This window comes from Typha angustifolia, chromosome 13 (genome assembly GCF_048772165.1).
Source record: "Typha angustifolia cultivar Huaian chromosome 13, ASM4877216v1, whole genome shotgun sequence".
NCBI lineage: Eukaryota > Viridiplantae > Streptophyta > Magnoliopsida > Poales > Typhaceae > Typha > Typha angustifolia.
In genome coordinates, this window is record NC_133251.1 from 11082036 (window position 1) to 11107598 (window position 25563).

At 37.7% G+C, this 25563-nt stretch overlaps 2 protein-coding genes across 5 annotated transcripts; both read right to left on the reverse strand.

Annotated features, from left to right (window-relative positions):
* Positions 1 to 562: 562 nt before the first annotated feature.
* LOC140773993 (uncharacterized) lies at positions 563 to 4977 on the reverse strand. The gene is made up of 6 exons (XM_073116800.1): positions 4527 to 4977; positions 2892 to 3018; positions 1480 to 1619; positions 1168 to 1230; positions 1007 to 1072; positions 563 to 902 (listed from the first exon to the last, which is right to left on the reverse strand). The coding sequence occupies exons 1-6, from the start codon at positions 4728 to 4730 to the stop codon at positions 831 to 833; spliced, it is 672 nt and encodes a 223-aa protein (XP_072972901.1). The 5' UTR covers positions 4731 to 4977; the 3' UTR covers positions 563 to 830.
* An 11475-nt stretch (positions 4978 to 16452) lies between these two features.
* LOC140774149 (UPF0496 protein 1-like) lies at positions 16453 to 21996 on the reverse strand. 4 transcript variants are annotated; one of them, XM_073117019.1, is made up of 2 exons: positions 20257 to 21996; positions 16453 to 16928 (listed from the first exon to the last, which is right to left on the reverse strand). In XM_073117019.1, the coding sequence occupies exon 1, from the start codon at positions 21431 to 21433 to the stop codon at positions 20273 to 20275; it is 1161 nt and encodes a 386-aa protein (XP_072973120.1). In that variant the 5' UTR covers positions 21434 to 21996; the 3' UTR covers positions 16453 to 16928; positions 20257 to 20272. The 4 variants fall into 4 exon arrangements, with proteins under 4 accessions (XP_072973120.1, XP_072973123.1, XP_072973122.1 ...); XM_073117022.1 differs by lacking the exon at positions 16453 to 16928 and adding an exon at positions 17740 to 18104; XM_073117021.1 differs by lacking the exon at positions 16453 to 16928 and adding an exon at positions 17740 to 18107.
* Positions 21997 to 25563: the final 3567 nt, after the last annotated feature.

Consider the following 25563-nt stretch of genomic DNA (forward strand, 5'->3'; position numbering starts at 1 on the left):
AATTTAATTTCCCCCATACACATGTTAAGCGCTGTATCTGTATGTTGATGTCCTATTTTAACCTATATATAGAATAACCTACATCTCAGTAACACTTATAAGGACACGATAAAAAAAATTGAACTATTGTGATGAAAGTTATGAATTCAACTCCTCTCATGAGCATTGATATTAAAATTTAATAAATTTTTCACCCAATCAAATAGAGAGAATGCTAGATTAACCCCGACTAGCCTATGATTAGCCTTGAGGCACATAAATCTATCCAAAACAAACCTATATATATATATATATATATATATATATATATATATATATATAGCGTTTAATCTAATAACCGATGATGGCGTGAGCCACGAGGTATCTGGAAGCAAAATTGGATGGTCTTAGTTCCAAGCAACATATCAGGTGGTCATTTTCAGACCCTAGCTTCTAAATAAGTACATCAATGGAATACCTTGATTACAATGGCAAGATAAGCTGACAACTAACACAATTACATGCCATTCAACTAAGTCATTCACCAAAGGTAAAAAGACTGGTAATGTTTCTGTGCCATCACTGATAGAAAGAGAATGTTATACTCTCAGATAGTCAGCAGTGCATCATTAGCAATGTTAAAGAGTTATAGTGTCTGCGAGGTCTTGACCAGCATATATATCTATATTACATAACTAACAGGAAACTCAGCTATGAAACCTAGAACACCAAGTTGTTCCAGCAACTTAACTCTGAATACATATGTTACACATAACATATAGCTACAGACATCGACAGACATCGAAAGCGTAACTAGCAATCTGTTAGTCTGGAAAAGCACTTTTCTCGAGTCAATTGCAAACAGTCTTCAGCCTCTTCGCAGCTTGCACAAACCCAACAATAACCTGCAACTCATCCAATTGCTTCAGGATAAACAGAGCAATTGGTATGTCACGGAATACATGTCAGCATTTGTCTGAGGTCTCCATATTAATTTCAAATCGAAAAAGAAATTCTGGAAACTTACTTGTGACATAAAATGCCTTTGAACAGCATCAATTAACTGCTCCTTAGATGGGTTAGGACTGGCATCCTACAACAGAAAAGAAAAGGAAAAAAAAAGGAATAAGCAGTGCATAAAATGAAAACACGTGAAAAAGAAAATAATTTCCAATTTTTTAAACTCACAAGGTTGAAGTGACGCCAATATCTCCACAATGCTGTAGTTTCCAGCTTGCTCAGATCAACTCTCTGCACCAACCATTCAAACAACGCAATCGTGAGAGACAAATCATTGAATGAAATAAATGGAAAACATTGACCATAGGAACCAAATAAATAGCAGGAAAGGAACAGTAAAAGAAATTGGGCAGTATCTAGCAAGGCTCCTTCCAGCACCAGGACTGCATTCTGCCAGGTGCTGGAAGACTCCAAACAGATTGTTTCCATAGTTATATTTCTGTAATATTTTCAATTAGTGGGGTTAAGATTGAACCGTACAGTGGTACTCCTGGAGGACGAAACAGAACCTTTGGATTGTGAATCACAGGAAGGGGACCGACTCAAAGATTTGTTAGTTGACACTTTATGCTGCCTGCTTCTGGGCTTGTGCGGCTTTTGTAACTGTGTGTCATCCGATGCTGCAAAGTTGGTTATGGTAAAAGGGTTAGTAAAGAGGTCCAAGCAAGATGTGATCCGATACCAACAGGAAAAAATGTTCTGAGAATATAAGTCCACAAATGACACAAGTACATCCATCCTAGGTAGCATTAATTACTAATCTTAAAGAAACTTCAACGGTCACATGGGAATCCTGATGAGATATGGTTTGCTCACAAGTAGAATAATACGGTCTGTTTTGTAAAAAAATAGAGGGTGCTACTCGATGTGATAGTAAAAGCTTGTGCAATCACAGGTAGCATGGCTTCAAGCAATGATAACAGCCCCCCCAAAAATGTGTAAGACGGTTGGTTATCTTGGCTCCCCAAAACTCAGGAGCCTCTGGCATTAGATCACCTCTTCTAGATAATTAAGAGTTATTAAAGATATTAAAGTTATTAAACAATTCTAGGAAGTTGCAATTGAGTAATTAGATGGATTAACTTTCTCCTGTACAAAGATCAGACAAGTTGTAGCAAACTCTATTGATCAAATAACTATATAAGCACACAAAAGGCTATAGCTAATCACATTTAATCATTGTGTTTACCTAGCATTTAAGATACAGCCTACCACTAATCAAGAGTGAGTGGGAAACTCTCTATCAGATGGAGCTTTCAGTTATCATTCATATAGTTTTATTTATCAAATATTCGTCACACAGGATTCTGGCTCATTCTCCAAAATTAAATATTTTTAACTGGTTACAAATAGAAGATTCATATAGTACTTAAATTGAAAAACACCTCATTTTCAAGTTTTCGTAATATATTACAAGTCTCCATTAGAAGACGAGATGGTGTAATGATAATAACCTTATTAGAAGAAAAAGGACACGTTAATAACTAGGACTGCATAAAATCTACCAGTTAGATATAATGGTAGAAGTGAAATATAAAAGTTTTACCTGCACTAGTTCAAAAAATAGTTTTAGGCTTTTAGCACCCTTGAAGAGATCAGACGTTTTTCAATTAAAAGATGAATAGCTCAAATCAGTTCTATTTGGCCTATGAAATATTATCTTTAAGTCGCTAAATAACTTGCTGATGAACCAACTAAAATAGCAATGGAAAAAAACTCTGATAACAAATAAAGATATCCAAATTCCAAATAAATAATTAGAATAATTTACCCCAATCAGATCTTAATTCAATAGTTGAAATAATTTGTTCAAGATAGAAATTAAAATGACACAAGAGCAGCTAACAATAAAAATGTCCATAGCTAATATGGATTTCCAAGAGAAAGCTCACCCAAATCTGAAACATTCCATTGCATATTTTCACATTCGAGCTCATCATCATCTTCATTACCAGTCGGGGCTTCAATCACACTAAGGGCATTTCTTTGCAGCTTCACCTCTATGCCATTTGTAAGAACCTGAAATTCCATGAATAAAGCATAAAGATAATTCGCCTACCAATATTAGGCCCATCAAAGAGGAAGTTGAGATCAACAGAAACCACCATCAACCATAAGAACATCCAGAAACCCCAGGAAACATAAGAAAACAAGAGTAATAAACAATAGATGGAAGAAGAATGGCAAGTAAACACCAAAATGATAAACTACTTCATCACTGGGACAAGGATAAATTTTTTATACAGTGTTGAAAACCCAAGAAAATAAAATCAATTTCAAAGAAAAGTCAAACTGATATTCTAAACCATAAAACATAAGCATATGACCTAAACTACTAGAGAACACATCCTTCCAAAGAGTACTCTCCATGTATAAATGCTATCTAGTACCTTAAACTAGATGTAAATTATAGTGTATATCTATCTATAATTGTTAAACTAGATTATTTTATCAGGTCAGGACGTAAATAATAATTAAAGTGAAAAGAGAACATGCTGCAAAAAGAAGACAAATCTGATTTAGATGATATGATAGTCGATCTCAAATAGGCTACCAAGGTTGTTGAAGAGAAAGATCATAAATGAAGCAAAGCTACACAGATATATAAGTATGTACCAAAAAACAAATAATTGTGAGACATCAAAAAATTTACTGAAGAACATGCTGTGCTAAGCGTGATTTCTAGCTCTTCTATCAAAAGACCACTAATTGGAACAAACGATCTGACTGGAGTACAATTACAGAAGGATCAGTGTATCCATCCAAACTAGCGAAGACCAAGATTTCAAAACCCAAATTGGCCAAAGAAACTGACTTTTTTCATAAAGTGCATGAAACACTAGATCTATGAAAGTATTCGTGCGACCTGATTATAGTACTTTACCTTCTACAGTGCATGAGAAGGTAGTTTTTAAAGCAACTCTACAGCCACCAAAGAAACTCTAGAAACAATCACTGAGCAAATTGTGATGGGAATTAAAGAAAGGTGGAAGTATTCTACGCATTAGTGCTAATAAAGAGTAAAATGTGATGCCATTAAGCGACCCAATTGGTGCTGCTTGAATTAAAAAAGCTCGAGGAAGAGAAACCCTAAAATTACAAGCTTTCGAATGAAAGCTTGAACGCCAACCCTAAAATGAGAATAGACCTACTGAATATATCAGTACAGCAAACCCTAAAAAGTAGGATTCCTAAAATTGCAGCTAGCAAACTCAGAATTCACAAAAATGTGGCACCAGAATCCAAAGAAGCAAAGAAACAACGTGAAAATTCAACAAGATCCAAACTGATCAAGTTTAAAATTATAGAAAGCCAATTGCGAAACCCTCAAATCGAAATCCTAAACACCCCTAATTGCACCGCATTGTGCAATTAAACCAATATAACACATCAAGACACTAAAAGGACACGTTTTTACATCGCCTCCTTGATGAATGAAGGAAACCCAATTCGAATTACAACCCAAAAGATACGAAAAAGAGCATCCGAAAAGAACCAAATTTCGTCAACAGCGCAAAGCGAATTACCAGCCAATGCCATCCACCGAGTCCCACAGCCTTCTTGACGACCCCTTGGAGACCGACGAGCACCGATTTGGTCCGGTTGTTGCCGGTAACCACCACCTTGGTATGCCGCGGGAGCACCGAGAGCTCCTCCTCGCTACTATCTCCACAGCTTTGCTGCACGTGCCCGTATGCACCATTCATTCCTCTATCAACGGCTTCCAGCATTCTCTTCTCCACTACTCTCCTCTACTACTGCTACTCTACTGAGCCAAATCTAAGTGGAAAAATTCGAGACAAATTGGAGGAATCAGGAACGAGGAATGCAGGGAGATCGGAATTGGGGCATTGGAGTGGAGAATTTTGGGATAATTACGTGAAAATTTGGGGGAAAATTGGGGGAATTCGGGAGGGAATTATTGATTAAGAGAGAGAGAGAGAAGGAAATGAGAGTGAGTGTGCTTTCTCTTTCTCTCTCTATCTTTTTTTATCCTTTGTCTTCTGCTTTGCTGCTATGAATCCCGACGACCGGTAAGGAGCCAATCGGTATGAGACGCGTGTCCCTTCGCTCGCGTCACTGCTGCCCTTCGTGTACTGTAGGACATGGGCGCGCCTCGGATACGGCCTAGCGGTTACGGAGGGGGGAGGCATCATCTAAAATGACGATAATGCCCTCCCTGTACTGCCGTTAGCCAGCAGCCCCCCCCCTCTCACATGAATTAAGAGGGGGTCATATGCATATCCTCATCCACCTTTATTATCTTTAAATATTTTGAAAAGCAAAAACAAAAATCTACTAAGATCTTCCGTATACCCCTCTCAATATATAACATAAAAGGGTACATTATTATTATATTTTATTTATTTTCTTAAAAAATAAAAATAAAAATTAGTGTAAATCATAATTTATAGATAAAAATATAATGAACCGAGAGATTTGATATATTTTTAATAATTTAAAATTTTATATGTCAAAATAAGTCTAAGAAAATAATATTCAAGATATTTACGTGAACATAGGCAAGTAGAGCCGCCATGTAACTTTCATTTGTTTAACCTCTTTATAGTTCTAATATATGCATAATTACCGATTGACAAACATTACTATATTTTTATAACAACTAATTAGAAAAATAATTTATTTTATAAAAAAAACATTGTAAATAAAATATAATTTATCTTTCTCATTTTACCGATTGAGTTTATAAATTAAGCGCGGATTGGACCACGTACAAAGCTAATCATCATACCGCGGTACATCTTATACTTTTGTAATTTTCTATACACTACTTTTAGCATACTTATTGTAACGATCATTTGAGTCTTGGACTAAAACTTTCAAACTTCATAAATTGGGTATTATTCTTAAAAGCTAATACTAGAAAAGTTATCTTATTTTATTTTTCTTTCAACCTTATCTATTAAAAGGTCATGATGGGCAAAAAAGGATAAGGAAAATTTTATTTTTATTTTTTTAATTAAAAGAGATACATAAGAAAAATAAATATCCTTCTGCATAAAGAGGGGTTAATTCACAAATTAAAATTCTTTTCCGTTATTTTTCGGCATTTATTCCCGGAACCCCGTAAGCAGCCAGAGGGCAAAGACGGAATGCAAATTAAACGCCGTTAGTAGGCCCCGCGTGCTGTGACGCGGTCCGTTTGTCCTCCGTTAATCCAACTAGGGTCTTATCCGACACCGCCTTTGTCTCGGAAATATCTGGGTGCGAATTCCCACCGCGGCATTCCCTCCGCGGTAGGGACAATCCGAGCCGTCCATCTCGGGTCCGGGAGATCACGGGCCGTCGGACGAGGCGGGAAGGGATTCCAGCCGTCGGATGGGAGGAATCCCGTGATGCGACATTATATCGTCATGTCGTGATCGTTGGGAGTTGGGAGTTAGATAGAGAGAGTTAAATTAACAAAAAGAACCTTAGAAAAGAAAGATAAATAAAAATTTTGAATTGTTCCTGCCACTGCTCTTCTTCCTCACCTACTTCTTGTGCTTTTGGAGTTGCATGGGAGGGGCAACTTTTCTGACATCTTTATTCTAGATTTTTATTTGCCATAATTTTCTCTTTTTTAAATTAACTCAGCCACTTATTTAAAGAACTCAAATGATCAATTTGACAATTTGGGACATATTTCTAATAAAAAGTATTTGTTATTTATATTATGACAAATTAAAATTTTTTGGCCATGAATTGTAAAAGTAATTTTAAATAAATTTCTGGTTTTTTTTTCTCAAAAGAATGATAAAATTAATTTAATTATTTTTATCACTTAGTATATTTATAATATTTTATTTTCTAACCAAAATTTCATTCTAATTCTAATTTTTCTTATTTAGAGTAATATGTTGAAAAAAAAAATAGATAATCTTTTATAAACATTTATCTAGGGATTGGAAAATTTCTCTAGAGTTTAAAGGATTGAAAATATCTCAAAATAATTTTCAAATAAAAATAAATGGTCAAATATTAAAAGTTGGTAATTCTTGACATTAAAACTAAGAAGGTCAAAAATAAAATCTCATTTGATAATATCGATCAAAATACGACGGGCTAAGATATCTATGATTTTATTTTTCTAATCTCAGAAACGGCTACTAATTTAAATTAAAATCATCTTACTCCATGAACTTTTCTTTTAGTATCACTAAAAGATCATCATAAACTTTCTTTTCTCCAAATATATATTTATTAAATAAAAATAGGCCCATTTAGATTATTTTGTCATCTATATTAGACTATATGCCTTTGTAGCATTTGCTTGGATTATAGGTATAATATTATATACAAATTTGTTTGAAGAGATATGGACAATTCCCAATATATTAACAAAAAAGTTTGAAGGATAAGTTTTGTTACTAATATGCTGATCACCATAAAATATTATACATTAGGGTGCCAATTTAATGAATTTTAGATAAATACAGTTGTACTGCAACAAGTTGGGTTGATGAGTCTCATAAAGAGAGGCTCAAAAGTGGAGCCATTCCTTTTATCAGCTTCAAATGCTTTATGCCATGATTTCCAAGTTTAGAGGGGGGGAAGGCCATCTTATTAATAAGAAATGGAAGTAGGGACAATATGACCTCTTTGGAGTCGTATGGTTCCATACAGCAAAAGAAATTAATTATTGCTATACTGTTATCTAGCATTAATTAGATGATTAGGCTTTAATGGTTTGGATGTACAAGAGTTTAATCCTTCTTAATGATACATGGTCATCCTCATAAGTATAAAATATTTTATTAAGTATTGGAGGAAGTCATTGTCTAAAGTACACAAGGATTTGATATTATTGATGAGATATCTATTTATAGGTGAGCAAACATATTCTTGTTTTCTGCTAGTTTGATCTCCAAGGAATTATAATACTAATATTATGTATCGGTAATCAATTTCTTATAATTAATTTACAGTGTGGTACAATCGATGGATAACTATAAAGTTTTAAGATTAAGCTCGAGGATGTGAGATTTGTGTGCGAGCTCGATTGTACTCACATGTCAAGTGAGAGATTCTGAGTAGAAAAAATTTTAGTTTAATAAAATACCCTTATGCTCTCATGGAGTATTTTTTAGTGTTTTCACAAGAATAAGAAATTTTAAATACTTCAGAAGTCTATGTGTCACAAAAATAAGTTTAAAGAAAAATTTATTGAAAAAAATAGATAGTTAGAGGTGGGAACTACGATGGAATGCACATAATTTATATAAAACTTATTATTACTGGTCTAAAAATAAAATATAATTAAATTGTAAAAAGCCTGTGCATAAAAATCTAACCCTGTTAAAATATCCAAAATACATACAAATATATATATATATATATGGTGTTGGATATGGCAGTGCCATTATCCTAGTATTGGGCATGATTAGGTAGAGTCACATTAGTCAATGCAAATGATTTTGTTGTTGGATCCTCAATAATTTCCTAAATATTCCTTCAATCAAGAAAGGCAAAGCTGCCATTCCTAGCTTTTAACCCCTCCCCCTCCTCCCCCTCCTCCTCCTCCTCCTCTCTTTTTCCCTCGCAGCCTGCACTCATGACTTCCAATTCCAAAACGGCTTGCCCTTTGATGGTCGAATGGGCCCCACTCGAAGGAAATAAAAGAAGAAGAGCAAAAGAATGGCACTCGTACGGATGCCTTTTTTTTTTAAAAAAAAAAAAAATAATTAAAAAAAAAAAGCTGTCATCAGGATGCTCTCGAACATTCATTTATTAACTAAATGGAATGTGAAACTCCCTTTCTTCTTCTTTTTATATATCTTTTTCCTTCTTTCTTTTTTGTTTCTTTTGAGGTGAGCAATGTAGATGATCGGTGGATTGGACAATTCTTCTTTATATATATATATATATATATATATATATATATATATATATATAATTCACTTGGCAAAATAAAACAAAACAAAGGAGACAATCTCTCATGGCTAACTCCTGCCAGGTGCCAAAACTAAAGTCGTGCCGGGTTTTGATCACATGCACGCGAGTTGGTCGCGGGGGCCAAAGCAAATTGGGTGCAGTTGCACGAGTGGGGGACACCGAGTTGGCTGGCCCTACCCTATGACACAGTCCTATGAACACGGGCTCTCTACCCCTGGGCTAAGCTTTAGATTCCAATGGAACTTTTCCAATAGAACTTCTTTAACCAATTCAATTCTATCCTATTAACTGTTTGTATGTTATCTTCATTACAACGAATCTTGTATTCTTTAGTACTATTGTTATAGATTGTTACTATGCATTAAGCTTATCTTTGAGTCTTGTCCGATCACGTGAGTACATTCGAGCCAAATTTATTGCAAAATTTATAGCCCATTGAGAGCAATAGTGTAGTGGTAGGACATTAGCATTAGAGATGTTGATTGAAATACTATAGTATATAGATTAAACCAAGTAAAACCAAACGATCAACATAAGATAATAGTAAACTAGAGAAAAACTAACGCAAAAACACAGAGACCAAATGCATACTTAATCTCTAAAGAATCACCAAACCAAATGTCTACTTAATCTCAAATGACTTACCAAACCAAATTCCTATTGAATCTCAAAGACTTACAATTATAAAGTATCTTTAGGAAAGCGGCTCCCAAACTTTTGAAAACTCATTGGGTGTTTGAATGACTATGTTGGTCATTCAAATGCCCACCGAAAATTCCTGTGTTTTTCGAATATGACACACAATGTCAATCAAAAACTTAAAATCTATTCGAATGGAATTAGAACGAAATTTGATGATCCCTACTTTTATCCCCCTCATCTCTTTATCTCATATCCTCTCTACGACGTGCCTCCAGCACATTGCCAGCTCTATGCCGACGTGGCACGTGCCATCCTTGAGCCAAGTGTCATAGCTTCTCCCTCTTATGTTATGTTAGTTATTATTGTAACATTCTAGAAAAAGAAAAAATCTAGTGTGCACGTGCGGGGCATGTGCGCCCTTTCTCTCCTTCCCTCCCTAATTTCTTCTCTCTTTTCCTCTTTCTTTTTTTCTTTTTCTTCTTTTCCCCTCATTCGCAACAGCTCATTTTCCTTTTCTTCTTCTCGTCGCGCCGAGGTGCTCTTGGAGATCATTGATCTCGTGGCCTGCACCGTTGGTGAGTCCCCTTTAACCTTGTGAAGTTAATTTTAGTTTAATCATGCATTTAGTGTTTTTCCTCTCACATCTCCCTTCTCTCGGTCTCGCTGGGTGTTTGGCCAGTCAACAGCCTTGTGCCTCGCTACACCAGTCTGTTGAGCTTTCCCTCTTCATCTTCTCTTGCTGGATACTCTTCTAGGGTACTCTAGGCTCTTGGTGGAGGCTACACCCGGTAGCCTCCTATCGCCGACTTCTCAACATTTTTTCGGCCAGCTTCGTTGTCAACTTGACTACCCAACTAGCAGGTTTGCTTCCTTTTCGTGAGGAGTTGCTATGGACCCTAGCATATGTGCTCTCGTGGCAAGAGCCGACCGCTGGCCTTGGTGAGTATGATCTTCACTATTGGTCTCCAATAGCATGTGGGCTTTCCCTCGGCTAGCTTTGGCTTGCTAAGGGAAAGGTTATGGTGGGGCTGATTAGGACTACCGACGGCCGCGACTGTTGGCAGCTCTCTCACCCCACTAACGGGTGGTTTGTGGGTTGTGGGTAACTGTTGACTCTTTCGTCGGCTAGTCAGCACCGTGGTTGTCTTCCTTGGCCAGCAAGGTGTCGACTGGTGTGTTAGCCCTCCTATTGGCAGCGATTCTCGTCGGCAGCCCCTTCCATCCTTGGCTAGGCTAAGTTGAGGAGAGAGGGCATGGGGGTTGGCTGGACTGAGCCCAACATTGGGTTGCTTGGGGGTGGGCTGCAACTAGGGCTGTCAAAATAAACAGGCAGCTCAGGTTTGAGAGCCAAGCCCAAGCCGGCCTAGAAGGCTTGAAAATAATTATGAGCCGAGCCTGAGCTGGAGCTGGCTCGCTCAGGTTCGGTTCATTAAGCTTGATATAAAAGGGATAAGTCAAACTCTAATAAACCCCTAATTCCCAAATCCCAATCTTTCTACCTATCACTCCCAAATTCCTCCTCCACCGTGGCCCGCCAAGCAGAGGTGGACGAGCATGGCCCATTTGGGCGGTTGAGCTCATTGGAGTTTTATACGCGTTACTCTATCTCCCACTCCTCCTCCTTCGTCAACTTGGACAGCCTCCGCATCTTCACCCAGCATTGGATTCCCCTAACCCAGCCGAGATCGTTGGCACCATCAACATAATCCACAGCTTCATGAGGGAGTCAAGCTGGACAGTCTAGCTAATGACGGTCCACTTTGCCAATGCGGGGTTCGTGGTAGGCGCCCTTGACCACTGAGGCTATAGTTTCTCCGAGGGTCTTAACACCAACATCCTTGACATTGAGCTTATTGTCAATGACTGTGTTGCCTTCTTCGATGTCTTTTTCTTTGATTACCTAGCGTCGTTGCCATGTTTCCTCTACGTTGAGTCGCTAGGCAGTGCCATCGCGCTACTCACCCACCTATGCGGGAGGGATCCTGAGTATGCCAGGCTCCAGGTTGGGACAGAGCGGTCCTCCTTCTTCGCCAAGCCGCCACCCTGTCCTCCTTCATTAGCTTAGGCTCGATCTAGCTTAGCTTGAATGAGGCTTGATAATAGGCTCATTTCAAGCTCATGCTCGATTTGGGCTCGGTCTTGGTTGGCTCGAGTTGAGCTGAGCTGAGCCTGAGCAGAATTATAAAGCTCAAAAGTAATTTCGAGCCGAGCTTAAGCTGCAGCCGACTCGCTCAGGCTTGGCTCATTTACACCCCTAGCTGCGACCCAATTCTTGTAGGGCTTAGGTTGGGTTGAGCCCAACACAAGTTGTTGGCTAAGTTGGGTTGCAGTCCAGCCCATGTTGTTTACGAGTTGAGCTGCAGTCTAGCCCATGTGGGTTGTGGGTTGGGCTGTGTGGTTTGGGGTTTGGGCTGAGTGTAGCCTAGCTCATGGGCTGGTGGGTTGGGCTGCGGCTTAGCCTGAGTGGCTTGCTTAGCGTTAGGCTTTGGACCTAGTAATGTTAGTTTTTATGGTTGTCTTTGGCTTAATTGCAGCCCAGCCTATAACTTTGGAATGACCCAAATAAATTAATTTAACCCAATCTTTTCTTAGAAAATACATTGTCAAATACATTGTCAAACTTTAGTCTTAATTAATCATTCTAGAGGATAGCTTTGTTAGCTATATGAATTATTAAATCAATTATAGCTCTATTAATTAATCATTCTAGAGGATAGCTTTTGTTAGCTATATGAATTATTAAATCAGGGTGTATCTGTATTAATTGCTCATAGCGGAGAATTAATACAGATCAATGTACATAAATGGTTTAAGCAAATTACCTTAGTTAAGGAAGCAAATTAATTAAATGTTGTCTTGTGGTACACTATAATATGATCATAATGATTTGAGCGATAATTTGAGGTAAAATGTTTCAATTATGTTTTATAACACGTCAAGCCATGTTATAGCTTTACCAGCTCTAGGACTTACATATGCCTGTATTGGACGCTGATAATATTATTTAATTAATCAGTGATAGGAATGTGACGCTCATAATTTTTTATTGTCTTCATTATTGAGATAGACTCCGTACCATACGAGGATGGTCCTATGATGTAGTTGCATCTTGTTGTTTAGAAAATGATGTTAGGTAAGTGAAACTTCTATAATTTAGGAGTGGTGTTAAGAATATAATGTCTTACCGTATGATATCACTGCATTCATATCATGCATGTGTGTATACTTTCATTTACTATTAGTAATACAAGTAGTATAAGTTAATTTTATTTGCTGTTTGGTAAGATTACGCGTATTATGATTTCTATGCATATTCTTGAGCATAATTATTTATGATAGCATGTAAAATATGATAATGATGTGTGTTCTATTATGCTTGTTTATGCAGTAGAATATTATACCACTTGCATACGTGTACAACCATAAAAAGGAGCGACTTTTGTGTCTTGATAGTACCCGACATATCCTCAGCCAAGGTTAGGGGGCGGGGGATATTATTATATTTATATATATTAGGGCCCACATATTAGTCTGTTGATCACAAATAATCAAGTAGCTGTTTCGTCGGGCGGATGAGCGATTTACTGTCGATTAATAAGAGTTACACCTTTTCGGGTATTTAAGTTAGAAAGAGAGGATAAAATGACGTAGGGTGAAAACGTCTATGAGAGACATTTCATGAGTTTCTGCATGGTGATGTTATGGTGTGGAGCCGAGGCTTAGATGGTAGTATCAATGTGTGACACTGACTTTATATGTGATGAATTTATGACTAAGATCTTTAGTTTGCAGTGACAGACAATCGGTTATGTTATTTGCCGAGTGATGAGTTGGCGAGTTACCGCTAGGGTCTACCCTCTAATGAGGTATTTGTATTATTGGGCTAGAGTGTTAATGTGGCCTTCGGGTGTGAGTTGAAGACTTATTGTTTGAAAGGATGTATATATCTTATTGTTTGAAAGGATGTATATATCTTATTGTTTATTATCGACATGGCCTATAAGGGGAGCTCATTGTGAGCTCGAGGTTAAGGACATGATAGTCTGTTATGATCCGACCACATAGGTTATGTCAAGTCAAGTCGAGTCGAGTCAAATTAGTTACTTGGCTTTATTTTTCTATTTTTAATTTCAAATAAATTGGATAATCCGCTTGTGAATTCGATCCGCTAGAGATTAGTTACTTAGCTTTATCTTTCTATTTTGAATTTTAAATAAATCGGATAATCCGCATGTAGATCCGATCTGTTAGGGATTTTACTCCTATAAATAGGGGTGAACATGAGTTGATAATGATCATCATTGAGAGAAATATGAGTTTAGCCGGTTATTATCCTTATCCTTATCTTTTTACATTAAACGTTGGATTATCTTTATCTTCATAGGAGTAGATCATAACCGTAGATCCCCTTCAAACTTTCAAACCCTAGCCACCTTCTACCTCCAGTAGCCACCCTACTACACAGCCGTCCACCACCACCCTTGGCCATCCACCACCACCCTTGGCCATCCACCACCCTCCGACGACCGCCACATTATTAGATATTACCGTTCTGCCCTCCCTGACGTATCTTCACTATTTTATTTTTATCTTTTCATCCCAACCTCTGATTTAGGTAAAATGAGATCCATTAGAATATTAACTCACGAGACTATCTCCACCTAAATTTTTATAATCATCCAATGGATGGATCGCTCCAGATCTGGTCCGTAATATAGTCCAAATTGATGTATGTCGTATTATTAATTGTTAATGTATGTGCATTAGATGTGATCATGATGAGTATGTGATACTAATGTCTTGATTGTAATCATGAGGAACATATTCATATTTATCGTATTGTTGCATTCTTATTTACCATATTTTTAGATTGTATAAGTAGAAATTTGCTAGACTTTATGCTCATCACTTTTAATGGAAATATTTTTCAGCTTGTAAAGAAGCCAAAGTTCGTGGAGAAGTTGATTAGGATCTTTTTCATTATTTTTTAATTATTTCTTTCCATATAAATTTAAGCTTAATGACTTCTAGCTCCTATGTTGTGCTTATATTTTTGGATAAGTATTTTGAGGCTTGTTGTGGCCTTTGGTGTTAGCTTTTGTGGTTTGTATTATTTATAAAAATGTGGGTTTCTTTAATTTATTGTGTTAAAATATTGATCAACATATCACGTGGACATCACATGGGTTCTACTCATGTGAGGAGCACGTGTATTTGGTGGCGGGTGTTACAATTATTTAACTTTTTTTTTGTTAAAATATCGTTTGATCAATTTTTAGACGATCTAAGGGCTGATTTATCCGATTTTTCGCGTATGCCAAGAAAGTAAAAGATTTTATACAATTAAAGACTTCGAGTGTTATAAATAATAAATAAGAACATCTATATGAAAATCAATAATAATTTAGGGAGTATAAGTATCACTAATCCTTCTTATAACTTGGTTTGAGACTAAGTCCTGAACTCGATTAGTTAGTCTTATTTCTTAGTCTTGATTTTTTAAAGAGTAAACTTGATTAGATATAAAAAAGATAAAAAAATATTTAATTACTGAACCAATTTAAGGGTTTCTAAATAAGTTCAAATCGGTTCAACGAGGTTCCTAAACTCAAAGCAAACCCAGCGTCACTTATTTTTCCTTTTTACCACTTCTCAAATTATTCCAATAATTAGTCAGGGTATATAATAATTCGTTAATCATATGAACCAACAAAAAGACAGTTGGAAGTTAGTGAAAAAGTACTCTTGGGGTTTTTTTTTTTTAGAAATGAGTCCTTTCAATGTCTTTACTGTAGTTTTGTCATCCGACTTTAACTAATGATTTTGTAATTGCGATGTTTATTAATCTAATCTCTATTGTTCTTTTTAAAAAAGTACTCTTGGAGGAGCTGAATTGCCTGTGGAGATCCATTGCCATCAACGCAATTGATTTTGAGGTTTGATTTGTCACTACGGTGTCCGCTAAATAAACTTAGATCTTCTTTGTAAGGATAGTTAATCGTAGGGTCGATATTTAAAAAATTACTTAAGTATTACGATATTAGAGTGTTGCTAATGGTTGTAAACAAATTCTATTTCTATAAAAAAATAAGATCGATCGATTTTAGTAGGGTCATGATCTTTCTCTTTCTTAACATAATGGAAGGCTTAAAATATCATAGACAAATTATAAGAATATTTATATGAAAATAAACAATATTATAGGGAGTTTAGGAGACATTAACTCATATTTTAACTCAAACTTTAGGACTTCTGCTATTATTTCTTTTACCTCTAATATATATTAACAGTTCCAAGAATATGAACTAGCAAAATGGTAGTTGCAGGTCAGTAAAAAAGTACTCTTGGGTTGTTTCAGGTTTTGGGTGCACTTAGAAAAGGAGTCTTCTCAGTGCTTTTATTGCAGTTTTTGTCCTCCAACATCAATGGAGGTTTTTGTAATCGCAATAGTAAATTAATCTAATCTCTCTTTTTCTTCAAAATAATGTACTCTTGGGTCAGTCTGAGCCCCCCCCTGATGTGCACCATTCTTGATTCTTTAAAATTGGGAAAGTAAACTGATGCTAAATTTAGATTGATTGCTACAAAGTTTCCACCATCACAAAAATTATCATATCTCTGAGAGGCATTTAAGACTTTCAGCAAGGAGCTTGATGAGATTTTAACATTTCACAACTTCATCCTGCATGTTTCTGTGGACAGTTGAAGCAAATTAAACACCACACCTACTCTCTTTTCTGATAGCTTCATATTCTCTGAACTTTAAAGATAAAATTTCTGTTAGAAATTTGAGATAAAGTATAGTATTCACATGCGAGCTGATCATTGAATCAATCAAAGTGGTTTGCTAGAAAGCAACAAATATGGAAGGATTAGCTTTATTGTTATTCTAAGATCAAAATCATAGAAAAGGATGTGAGTGGTTTCTCAGAAAATATGATGACAGTGATCAGAACAAATCCCATATATTCTTTAGCATGAGATTGTTAGTCATACTGGCTAAACAAAACTTTTAACAACTATGATGACATAAAGCTCCCTAGGTTGACAAACATTTTTTGTCTCTCTCTCTCTCTCTCCCTCTTAATCTTTGTCCAAACCATTCAAAGAAGCAAAACCATGAATGGAGTCCCTAGTTTTCATTCACTACTCTTTGTTTGTTTCTACCCTTTTCGAAAAGAAGTTATATGATAGGCGACTGAGGTTTGAAGCCATATAAAAGCAGGCCAGCAATGATAGTTTGCAAGATTGGGGCCTCCATGAACCTTCTTCTAAGACCCCACATTCCACATTGTTCTTCTTCTCACAAGCAGCATGGTCTTCCATTCTGGGCTATAGCCTCTGAAAAGGTGTACCTCAGTACACCAGTCAGGGGCTGGGCCTCTTAGTCCCTGCACATGAAACAAATGTAAGCCAGGACTATCCACTTTTCTCCATCACACTAAATTAACATTGTCTCCTTTGTGCTAAACCAGGATAATATAGCCATCAATGAAATAGAACAACCATGAATCTTTAGCGGTAGAAGTGAGGTTTTTTTTTGTTGCTTGCTCATGTAAGAACTTTTAAGTTATTTCGTCGATGAACTATCTAGAGATCATGAATTCAAATCTCTTAAGTTGCTTTGCAGTTTGGAGAGGCTTGAAATCCTTCTATCATTCAGTTATATATGTCCCTGTGCGGTTTATATGAGTTAGACATAAGGGGGGGATGATGTCCAGGCAACTTAGATTTTGATAGCAATTAGTTGACAAGAAAAAAAAGGAAAATTATGCTTCACTTCATATCCTACTATTTAACGACATTATTGTTCACATTCTTAAGTGTTAGTATCCACACATCAAGCATCATGACAATACCTGCTTAATAATATATCTTACCCATCTCGTTGTGAATTATTTATGAAAAATAGTATATCGCAGGTTTAAGCAAGCAAAACTGTTATGGATAAAGTTGTGGTATTAGCGGATGGTCTGTAAATCTTTCTTGCAATTGAGTTAATGATTAGTTCTATCCAAATTTGCATCCCATATTTTTTACCAGGTTTTGGGATTTTTACACATAAAAATCTTTGTTTGAGATGACTTCTATATGCTTTATTTTCTCCATTGATTATTATTATAGTCTTCTAATTTTTCAATTTTCTTCATGGCTGCATCAGAATTCAAAGTGCAAGACATCTTATGAGATACCAACACACATTGCAAGAGAAACAAGTTTTTATATTCACAACATTCTGAACACTTGAGCCAATTTTTCCTGATTTTTAAACGCAAGAGGTAAAAAAAAGAGAGAAAGAAAATGCAACACAACACAAATGGACAGACACAAGCATGTCTGCAGAGAGATCGTTGGAACTCTCTAATTTATTACCAAGCACCATCAGTTGAACAAGGAAACCAGTTGAATTCTAAACATGCGATTTGGACTATCCAAGTCACCAGAGAAACAGGAAACAATGTGAAGAGCTTGGTGGCAAATAGAAGGCGAACACTGGAATGATCTTTCTAAGTTGCAAATTTCACCACTTAATCTCAAGAGATTGGTGGCAGGCACAACTCATTGAACTGCTGAAGAGCTTCAACAAATCACATTTCTCAAATTCAAAGAGCTTATTAGTAGAATTGCTAATGTCTACAGGAAAAGAATTTGGAATAATGGCAGTTTGGAACAAAGAAAGTTGTAAAGATAAATGATAACTTTCACGGTAAAGTGATAGATGAACAATCTATAAATCTATGACATAATAAATCTCTTACAGACAATATCACTATTGTTATCAGGTTTATTTGAAGAATTAAATTCTTTCTTTTTCTTTTTCCTATTTCTAATGACTCAAGTTATTGCTGTAATATACACAAGATTTGGATGATTTCTCATCTAAACACAAGAATGACAAGAAGAATAAATCTTGGTTGTTGTTGTTCACTGTGCCACACTAAAATAACAAATTACAAGATATGGGGAACTTATTCTCAGAAACCTAACTAGTCCTATCATTTTTCTACTTTGCAATAAGACCAGTGCTTCTATTCATCATCACAATTCACATTGTAGTCATGCTTTCTGATTTATTATTTTTTTCAAATTGAAAATTTATAGGATTTTTATCTCCATGATTTTCCTCATTGAATTTTACAATATAATTGTTCCAATTCATCTCATATGATATATATATCTCACTTGTATGAGCTATTAGTGCACTTAGTTACAAAACACAGAATCAATACCCTGTAAGAGAATCTTGGCCTTTTAGCTAATAAAATCTGAATGTATGGTAAAATCCAAGTAAGAATCTACAGATTATTTCGACTATTGGCACAAAATTGATAAATTCAGTTCACAGTTTTTATCTTCATCTTATAATAAAAAAAAGTCCATTTGTTATATAATTTGTAATCTCATTAAATCACTTATATGAGCTATTCACTGCATGTAGAAATCAACATCCTGTAAGAAAACCTGGCCTTTTTGCTGATAAATCCCACTACGGCAAAATCCAAGAGTCTGCAGATGTTTTTGGCCTTTGACTCAAACCTTCAACAAGTTCAGCCCCTCATTTATTTAGTTTTCAACTTCTAATTGGAAAACATTCTTTTAATATACAATTTAACATATACTGGAAGCAACTCTGCCCAAAAAAAAAAAAAAATCTAGCCAAATTTTGGGGTTATATTCTGGAAATAATCTCATTTTATGAAACAATACAAAAGAAACATGAACCTTTTGCAAAAAGATGTTCTAGAAAAGCTAAATGAGAAGTATTACTAAGAAAAAAGGGTTAACTCAGGTGCTTGCCTCCAAAGTTTCTTCATTACTCATGATTATGTAGGAAATTTCTCAGCATCTTTGAGACATAGATCTAGCTTTAGAATGATGAATATCCATAGTATATTATTTGCATATCTGCATACTGTTAATATTTGTCAAACATGAAATGGAGAAATCTTAGATGATGTGCCTGTATTAGGGTCAATGATGTAGGAAACTGGAAGAGGAACCAGATAGACTGCTCACTTTAATTGGACATGAGACACGATCTCTTTTCTGAGAAAATTAAACAAAGATATTGAATTTGCCACCATGTAAGTAATTTCGGATGTCAGGAAGATTGTTAAGATCTCTGACCTAAAAGTTCAAATAGGAAGCCAACATCTAAAACAAGGAAACATGAGATTTTGCAATAACCTCGATTTCAATAAAACCTGAATGTTGTGTAATCCTGAATTAACAAGTTATTTTCTCAGGAAGACTTCAGCATGATTGAAAAGAAGTCAAACATCATTTAGAGGCTTCTTGCATATGCATCAATGGGGTCAAAAAGAATTATATCATATTTTTACACAGACATTGCGGAGCACCTTTCTTGGCCTAAGATGTATCAGCAACCAAAAGAGATAAGCATGTCTCTTGATTGTTTGCTCCTCCTAATCCCTTGAAGTTCTCTGTTCACAAATCCTTACTCAACTCAGCTATCTCTCCTTATCTAATATTGAGCCTAACATATATGACTATATGTTAGCCAAAGAGTTGAGGTAATGTTGACGGTGAAGGGATGCATGTTTTCTTGATTGACAGATAGAGCGTCATATTACATAATTTAATTTCTATGTTATATTAACACTCTGCATTTCGAAGTATCCGACTTGGTATAATGCATAGAGAAGCTTCTCTTCTATGAAATGGTATAAAATCAACTTAAGGTAAAGATGAACAGACCTATGGTTTCCTTAGATCAGCCGGGGTGCTTAATAATCCTCTGCAGTACAACAGTCCTCGCCCGCCTTACATCCCTGCTACACCGATCTGCTTGCGCTCCTAAACTCTCAACACTATTCATGAACACCTCCAACTTCTTCCTAATCTCTTCGATTCCAAACTTTACCGCTTCCTCATCCCTTAGCGCGAATTCAGCATTATCCAACAAAGACGTGATCTGAACCTCCAACTGATCTACAAGAACCTGAATGTTCTTCAAATCATTGATCACGAGGTAGGTACCCGATTGCATTGAACTGAACACCTCTTTCTGTCCTTTCAATGCATCATGGTGTTCCTTTAACAGAGAATTGATCCACTTTCCCATGGATCCGATGGGAATCGCAGCCGCGGCGGCCAGAGCCGCAGCAACAGGAGGTGCGGCCACAGCAGCAGCCACTACCGAGCAGATAAGCACCGCAGCAAATGTGGCTGCCAAGATTATGTTCGAGACCTTCCTCCACGCCTTCACTGATTTGAGCTTCTTGTCGAGCTTTCTCTTGCTCTGTTGCACCTTCTCGTACATGGATAACTGCCGTTTATAAACCGATTCCAGTGCATGGAAGAACTCAGCAGTAAATGGATCGCCCATGGCCTTAAATCGCTTTAATTCATCCATTGTCCTTGAATACTTCTTGCCATTTTCACCCACCTGCATTTCCTCCGTCTCTGCGTCGAATTGCCGTAGAGCTAACTGTATGACCAATTGGCTGTCGCGGGCCCTCTTGAGGCACTTCTCGAGGGCAGTGCAAAAGTCGAGAGTCTGCAAGCTGCAATCAAAGTACTCCTCGACGAGGTCGAAGAGCTGGGGGTTCTTCCATATATCCTTCTTGCAATCCAAGATGACCTTGACGACTTCTTCGTTCACATCAAGGAGGCAGCTTGTAACCTCCCGGAGAGAGTCGAAGGAGAGGGAACGGAGTCCCACGTCGCCGGCAATGGGGAGGGTGGAGATAGCGTGGCTCGTGCGCTGCTGCAGCGTCGCGTCGAAGGATTGGAGCTCTGGGTCGAGGCGGCACGCTGCCTCGTAGGAGTTGAACTGGCCGCCGGAGCTGGAGGATCCACCGGAACTGGAGGATCCACCGGAGCCGTTGATGGCCGCCGGCGTGGTAGGGCTCTTGCCAAGCCAAGCACCCATTGACAAATATCCAATTAAGTAAATTGTGGATCCAAAACCAAAGCTATTATATAGCAAGACAAAAATCGAAACTTTAAGACAATCCAGATGGGAAATTTGGATGCTTTAAGAGATTATGAGAAAAATTTCGGAGATCTATAAGCTCTTAGAGAGAGAGAGAGAGAGAGAGAGCGTGGGATATGGGTCAAGTGCCCAAATGGTCAAATAATGGACCAAGACCGCGAGAAAGAAGAATATTTCTATTTATCCAAACGATTTGATACCAAGGGGAAACAAATCTAAAACTTTAAGAGTAAGGAAGGAGTGTGCTCCAGAAATTTAGAAGTTCCAGATGAGAAAATCGGGTGCATTAGGCGACTGGTGAGAAGACTTCGAAGATCTGTACGCTTTGCAATGGAGAACGCGGGGGAAGCAAATCTATCTCTGTCTCTACGAGGAAAGCAAGAGCAGAGAAAGAGAGAGAGAGGGAGGGAGAGAGAGAGAGAGAGTTGGTAAGGAAACCATAAGAGACGCCGATGCAGTTGACTAAGACCAGAAGAAAGAGGGTGGGGGTGGGGGTAAGGGACGGAGAGAGAGAGAGGGAGGAGAGAGTTGAGAGTGACTAAGAGGTGGAAGGCAAGAGGAAGTTTGATTTTTGTCTTCGTGTTAGAAACTACTCGTTCTTTTCCTTATATCTTAGTTTATTCCGAAGTGGGACCAATTATGGGTGGAAATAGGTGTGTAAAACGAGCCTCAGCCCGAGCGAGCTGGAAATTAATTTTGAGTCTACTAGCTCGGCTAAGCTTAGTTTAATTCAAGGCGAGCTCGAGCCAAATTAGACTGAGCCTGAGCCAAGTTTGAGTCTAAATTAAGCCTATTATCGAGCCTAATTCAAGCCGAGCCGGATCTAACTGGACCGAGCCCAAGAATCTGCTGCTCTAACAAAACAAATTAGTCGGCGTCATACTACAGGAGTTGGGTGGGTGTCTTGAGTTGTAGGTCGTTGTCCGTTGATAATCTCACCGCCCTCCAGGAACTCCAACTCTCTAGCATGATCCCTCTCGAGCTCACCGGATGCGGTAACATGATCGACCTCGAACTTAGCAACAACTAGATCACTGACGCCATCCCAGTAGAGCTCGGTCGGCTCCAGAGTCTCTAGATGCTCTACTTATGGGCTAACCGACTGATAGGGACCATTCTACCGGAGATCGACAACTGCATTAATCTAGAGGTGGCAAACCTCTCGTAGAACGGCCTCACGGGATCCATCTCGAGGGGGATCTTTTAGCTGTCGAGGCTTATCAAGTTGCTGCTCAGCGACCTCAAAGGGGAGATCACGCCAGAGATCGGGAATTGTGCATCACCGATCCGGTTTCACGTCGTGGGCAATTCCGCCAGAGATTAACATGCTGAGAACCTCAGCTTCCTCGACCTTGTGACGCTAGAGATTGGGATGCCGGATGGTGGAGAAGGAGGAGGAGGACGAGGAAGAAGAGGTGAGCCGACGATGGAGAAGGAGGAGGAGGAGGGTTGACGGTGGGGAAGGAGGAGGAGAAGTAGTGGCTTAGGCTTTGGCTTTTAAGATTTAGGGTTTGTCCAAATATATACTAAGCTTATTCAATCGAGCCTGAGTGAGCCGGCTTTGGCTTAGGCTTGGCTTGAAATTCAAATCGAGCCTTAACTTTAGTCTTAGGCTTGGTTCAACTCAAATTGAGTCGAGTCGAGCCTGAGCTCAAGCCGAACTCGAGCCGCTCGTTTATTTTGACACCCCTAGGTGGAAACTATTGTTCCAAAGTTTTGAGCTTTTGTTATAAGAGATGATTTTTTTCAAGGGAAAGTCCACACATTTCACTTCTCAACTTCCGATACACTTAATTCGACGTTGGATCAATCTATTTCTTACATAATTTTTTGGATAGCAAGAATGCCTAGATAATGAGCAGTAAGGTTACTTTTTCTGCTCGAGTAAAGTACCTTCAAAGAGGTAAAAAGTTGAATCCATCTATTACACTCTTGAATAATAGTGGCCTTGGCGTTGTCTCCTTGTCTATGTAGTTCTTTGATACTTATAGCAAAACTAGGGCTTCCCCACATAGAGCATCCTCACAGTGCATCATATACTCATACTTATAGACATTAAGTTGCTTTGAACATTGAGAAATAAATATTCATATACCCCCATCTACTCCACCTTGCCAAGCAGCATCGACCTAGCAAAATTTGGTATCTTGATTCAGAGGATTTTCGTTATAGTCATTGGGCGTAGGCACTTTGCTTGGATGGTCTTCTCCGGCGAAGGGTTCTGTGAACTTGGTGATCTGCCTAAGAGCTTGGCTGGGACTAACTTTAGTCTTGTGGAACACATGGTTGTTCTTTGCTTTCCAAATAACCTACATATTAATTAAGGCATACCCTAACTGCTGTTTTGTTTATAGTTTGGTGCTATGGTGCAAGAACGAGTTTGCTAAGCTTCCTTGGAACTCATCATGATACAGCCCCAAACCTCCAACAAACTAGATGGCTCGTGAGAAATTACAGTGGAAGACTAGGTGTTCCACTATTTCAACATAGGGCATTCAATATCAATTTGGGGTATCCTATGTTTGAGAGCTACACAGACTGGAAAGGCTCCTGCCACAGCTTGCCAAATAAAGGTTCTAATTAACTTCACTACCATTCCAAATGACTTTCCATAATCTTTTACATTCGGGCTTGAGGTAGAAGAACACTAGACCCTTTCCGCCAATATTGCATGAGCAGATTTGGAGGTGAACTTGCCACTCAAAGTAGGAGTCTAAACAATCTTGTCATGTTTGTCCAGCAAAGCTGCACTGATAAAGATGTTGGAGATTCTAGTAGAGACCTCTATTGGGAATAGGGAGTTGACGAGCTGCATTTTCCAAGAAGGATCTTGCACGTTGATTAGATCTGCTATTGTACTAATTTTGTGGAGGGATATTGTAGCTTGAGAGATCAAAGTTTGGGACCCAAGGGTCATCCTTAATAGTCGTCTTCAAGCCATTGCCAATTACTATCCTGACCGCGCTCTTCAAGGTGGACTTTAGCATAGCTATAGAGCTCCATACCCAGCAGGCAACTCTTCTCTTACTTACATGTTACAAACTAGATCTAGACAGATCTAAGAGTAAGAAAATTATGATATTTTTGTGGGTGGTAGCCTAAGAAGTTAGGGTTCTAATGGTTTTAGTTTTACATAAATTGGAGATTAGAATAAAAAGCTAAAAATAAAACAGTGGAAGTAGGTCAAAACGGGATAGATCGATAAATATCCAATGTTTTGATAGTCGTTGGTGGGTGGCGGATGACCAAGGGTAGTGGTGGACGGTCATATAATAGGGTGATTCATGGTGGAGCATGGTGGCTAGGATAGATCTAGGGTTACGATCTACTCCTATAAAGATAAAGATGATATAATGAGTATAATAAAAAAATAAAGGTGATAGACTCTGATACCAATTTGATAAACTCTGATACTTAATTGATAGGCTCTGATACTAAATTGATAAGATCTAGAATCAAAGATAGGCTACACTAAGATTCCTTCAAGATCTGAATTTATTGCATGAAGCAGTTCATATAATCGTGGGAAAATATTAGAAAGATATTCTACGGTAGTCAGAAAATTACAAAGCTAATTGGGTTGGATCTGTAACTTCCTAATCTACAACTTTCATATTTATGCCCTTCGCAGATTCGAACTGTAGAAGGGAAAAAAATATGGAATAACGTGGGTGATGGTGGTGGTGACGGGTAGAGTGGATGTTAAGGTTATGGATGGGTATGGAGATGAGTGTGGATTATGGAAATGATTAAGGGAAGAAGACGAAGAGAATGAAGAGGTTGAGATTCCAAAGAAGAGGGGTGACTCGACAGACGAGGGAGATTAGAAGCGAGAAAAAACCTTGCCAACGGTAGATGTGGAAGAATGGTGAAGAGGGAGGATGGAGGAGTCTAGAGAGAAGATAGGAGGCAAAAAAATCAAGAATCCAATAGCATTATGAAGTTGGTTGCCATCCACATATTTACAGAGGCTAGCCAACAAGTCCTAAAACAATATAAAATCCTAATTCTAGAGGATTCCCGTCGATCGCGTTCGAACGCACTCAAAAGGCCCCTTTTCTGGATTT

Bases quoted from the DNA above. Each gene is read 5' to 3' on its own strand.
- LOC140773993 (XM_073116800.1), bottom strand. From the start codon at position 4,730: ATGCTGGAAGCCGTTGATAGAGGAATGAATGGTGCATACGGGCACGTG. The intron at 1,231-1,479 runs GTACGGTTCAAT...TGGTTGGTGCAG, and splicing joins CGTCCTCCAGGAGTACCACT to AGAGTTGATCTGAGCAAGCT. The intron at 903-1,006 runs GTAAGTTTCCAG...TTTATCCTGAAG, and splicing joins AAAGGCATTTTATGTCACAA to CAATTGGATGAGTTGCAGGT.
- LOC140774149 (XM_073117019.1), bottom strand. From the start codon at position 21,433: ATGGGTGCTTGGCTTGGCAAGAGCCCTACCACGCCGGCGGCCATCAAC.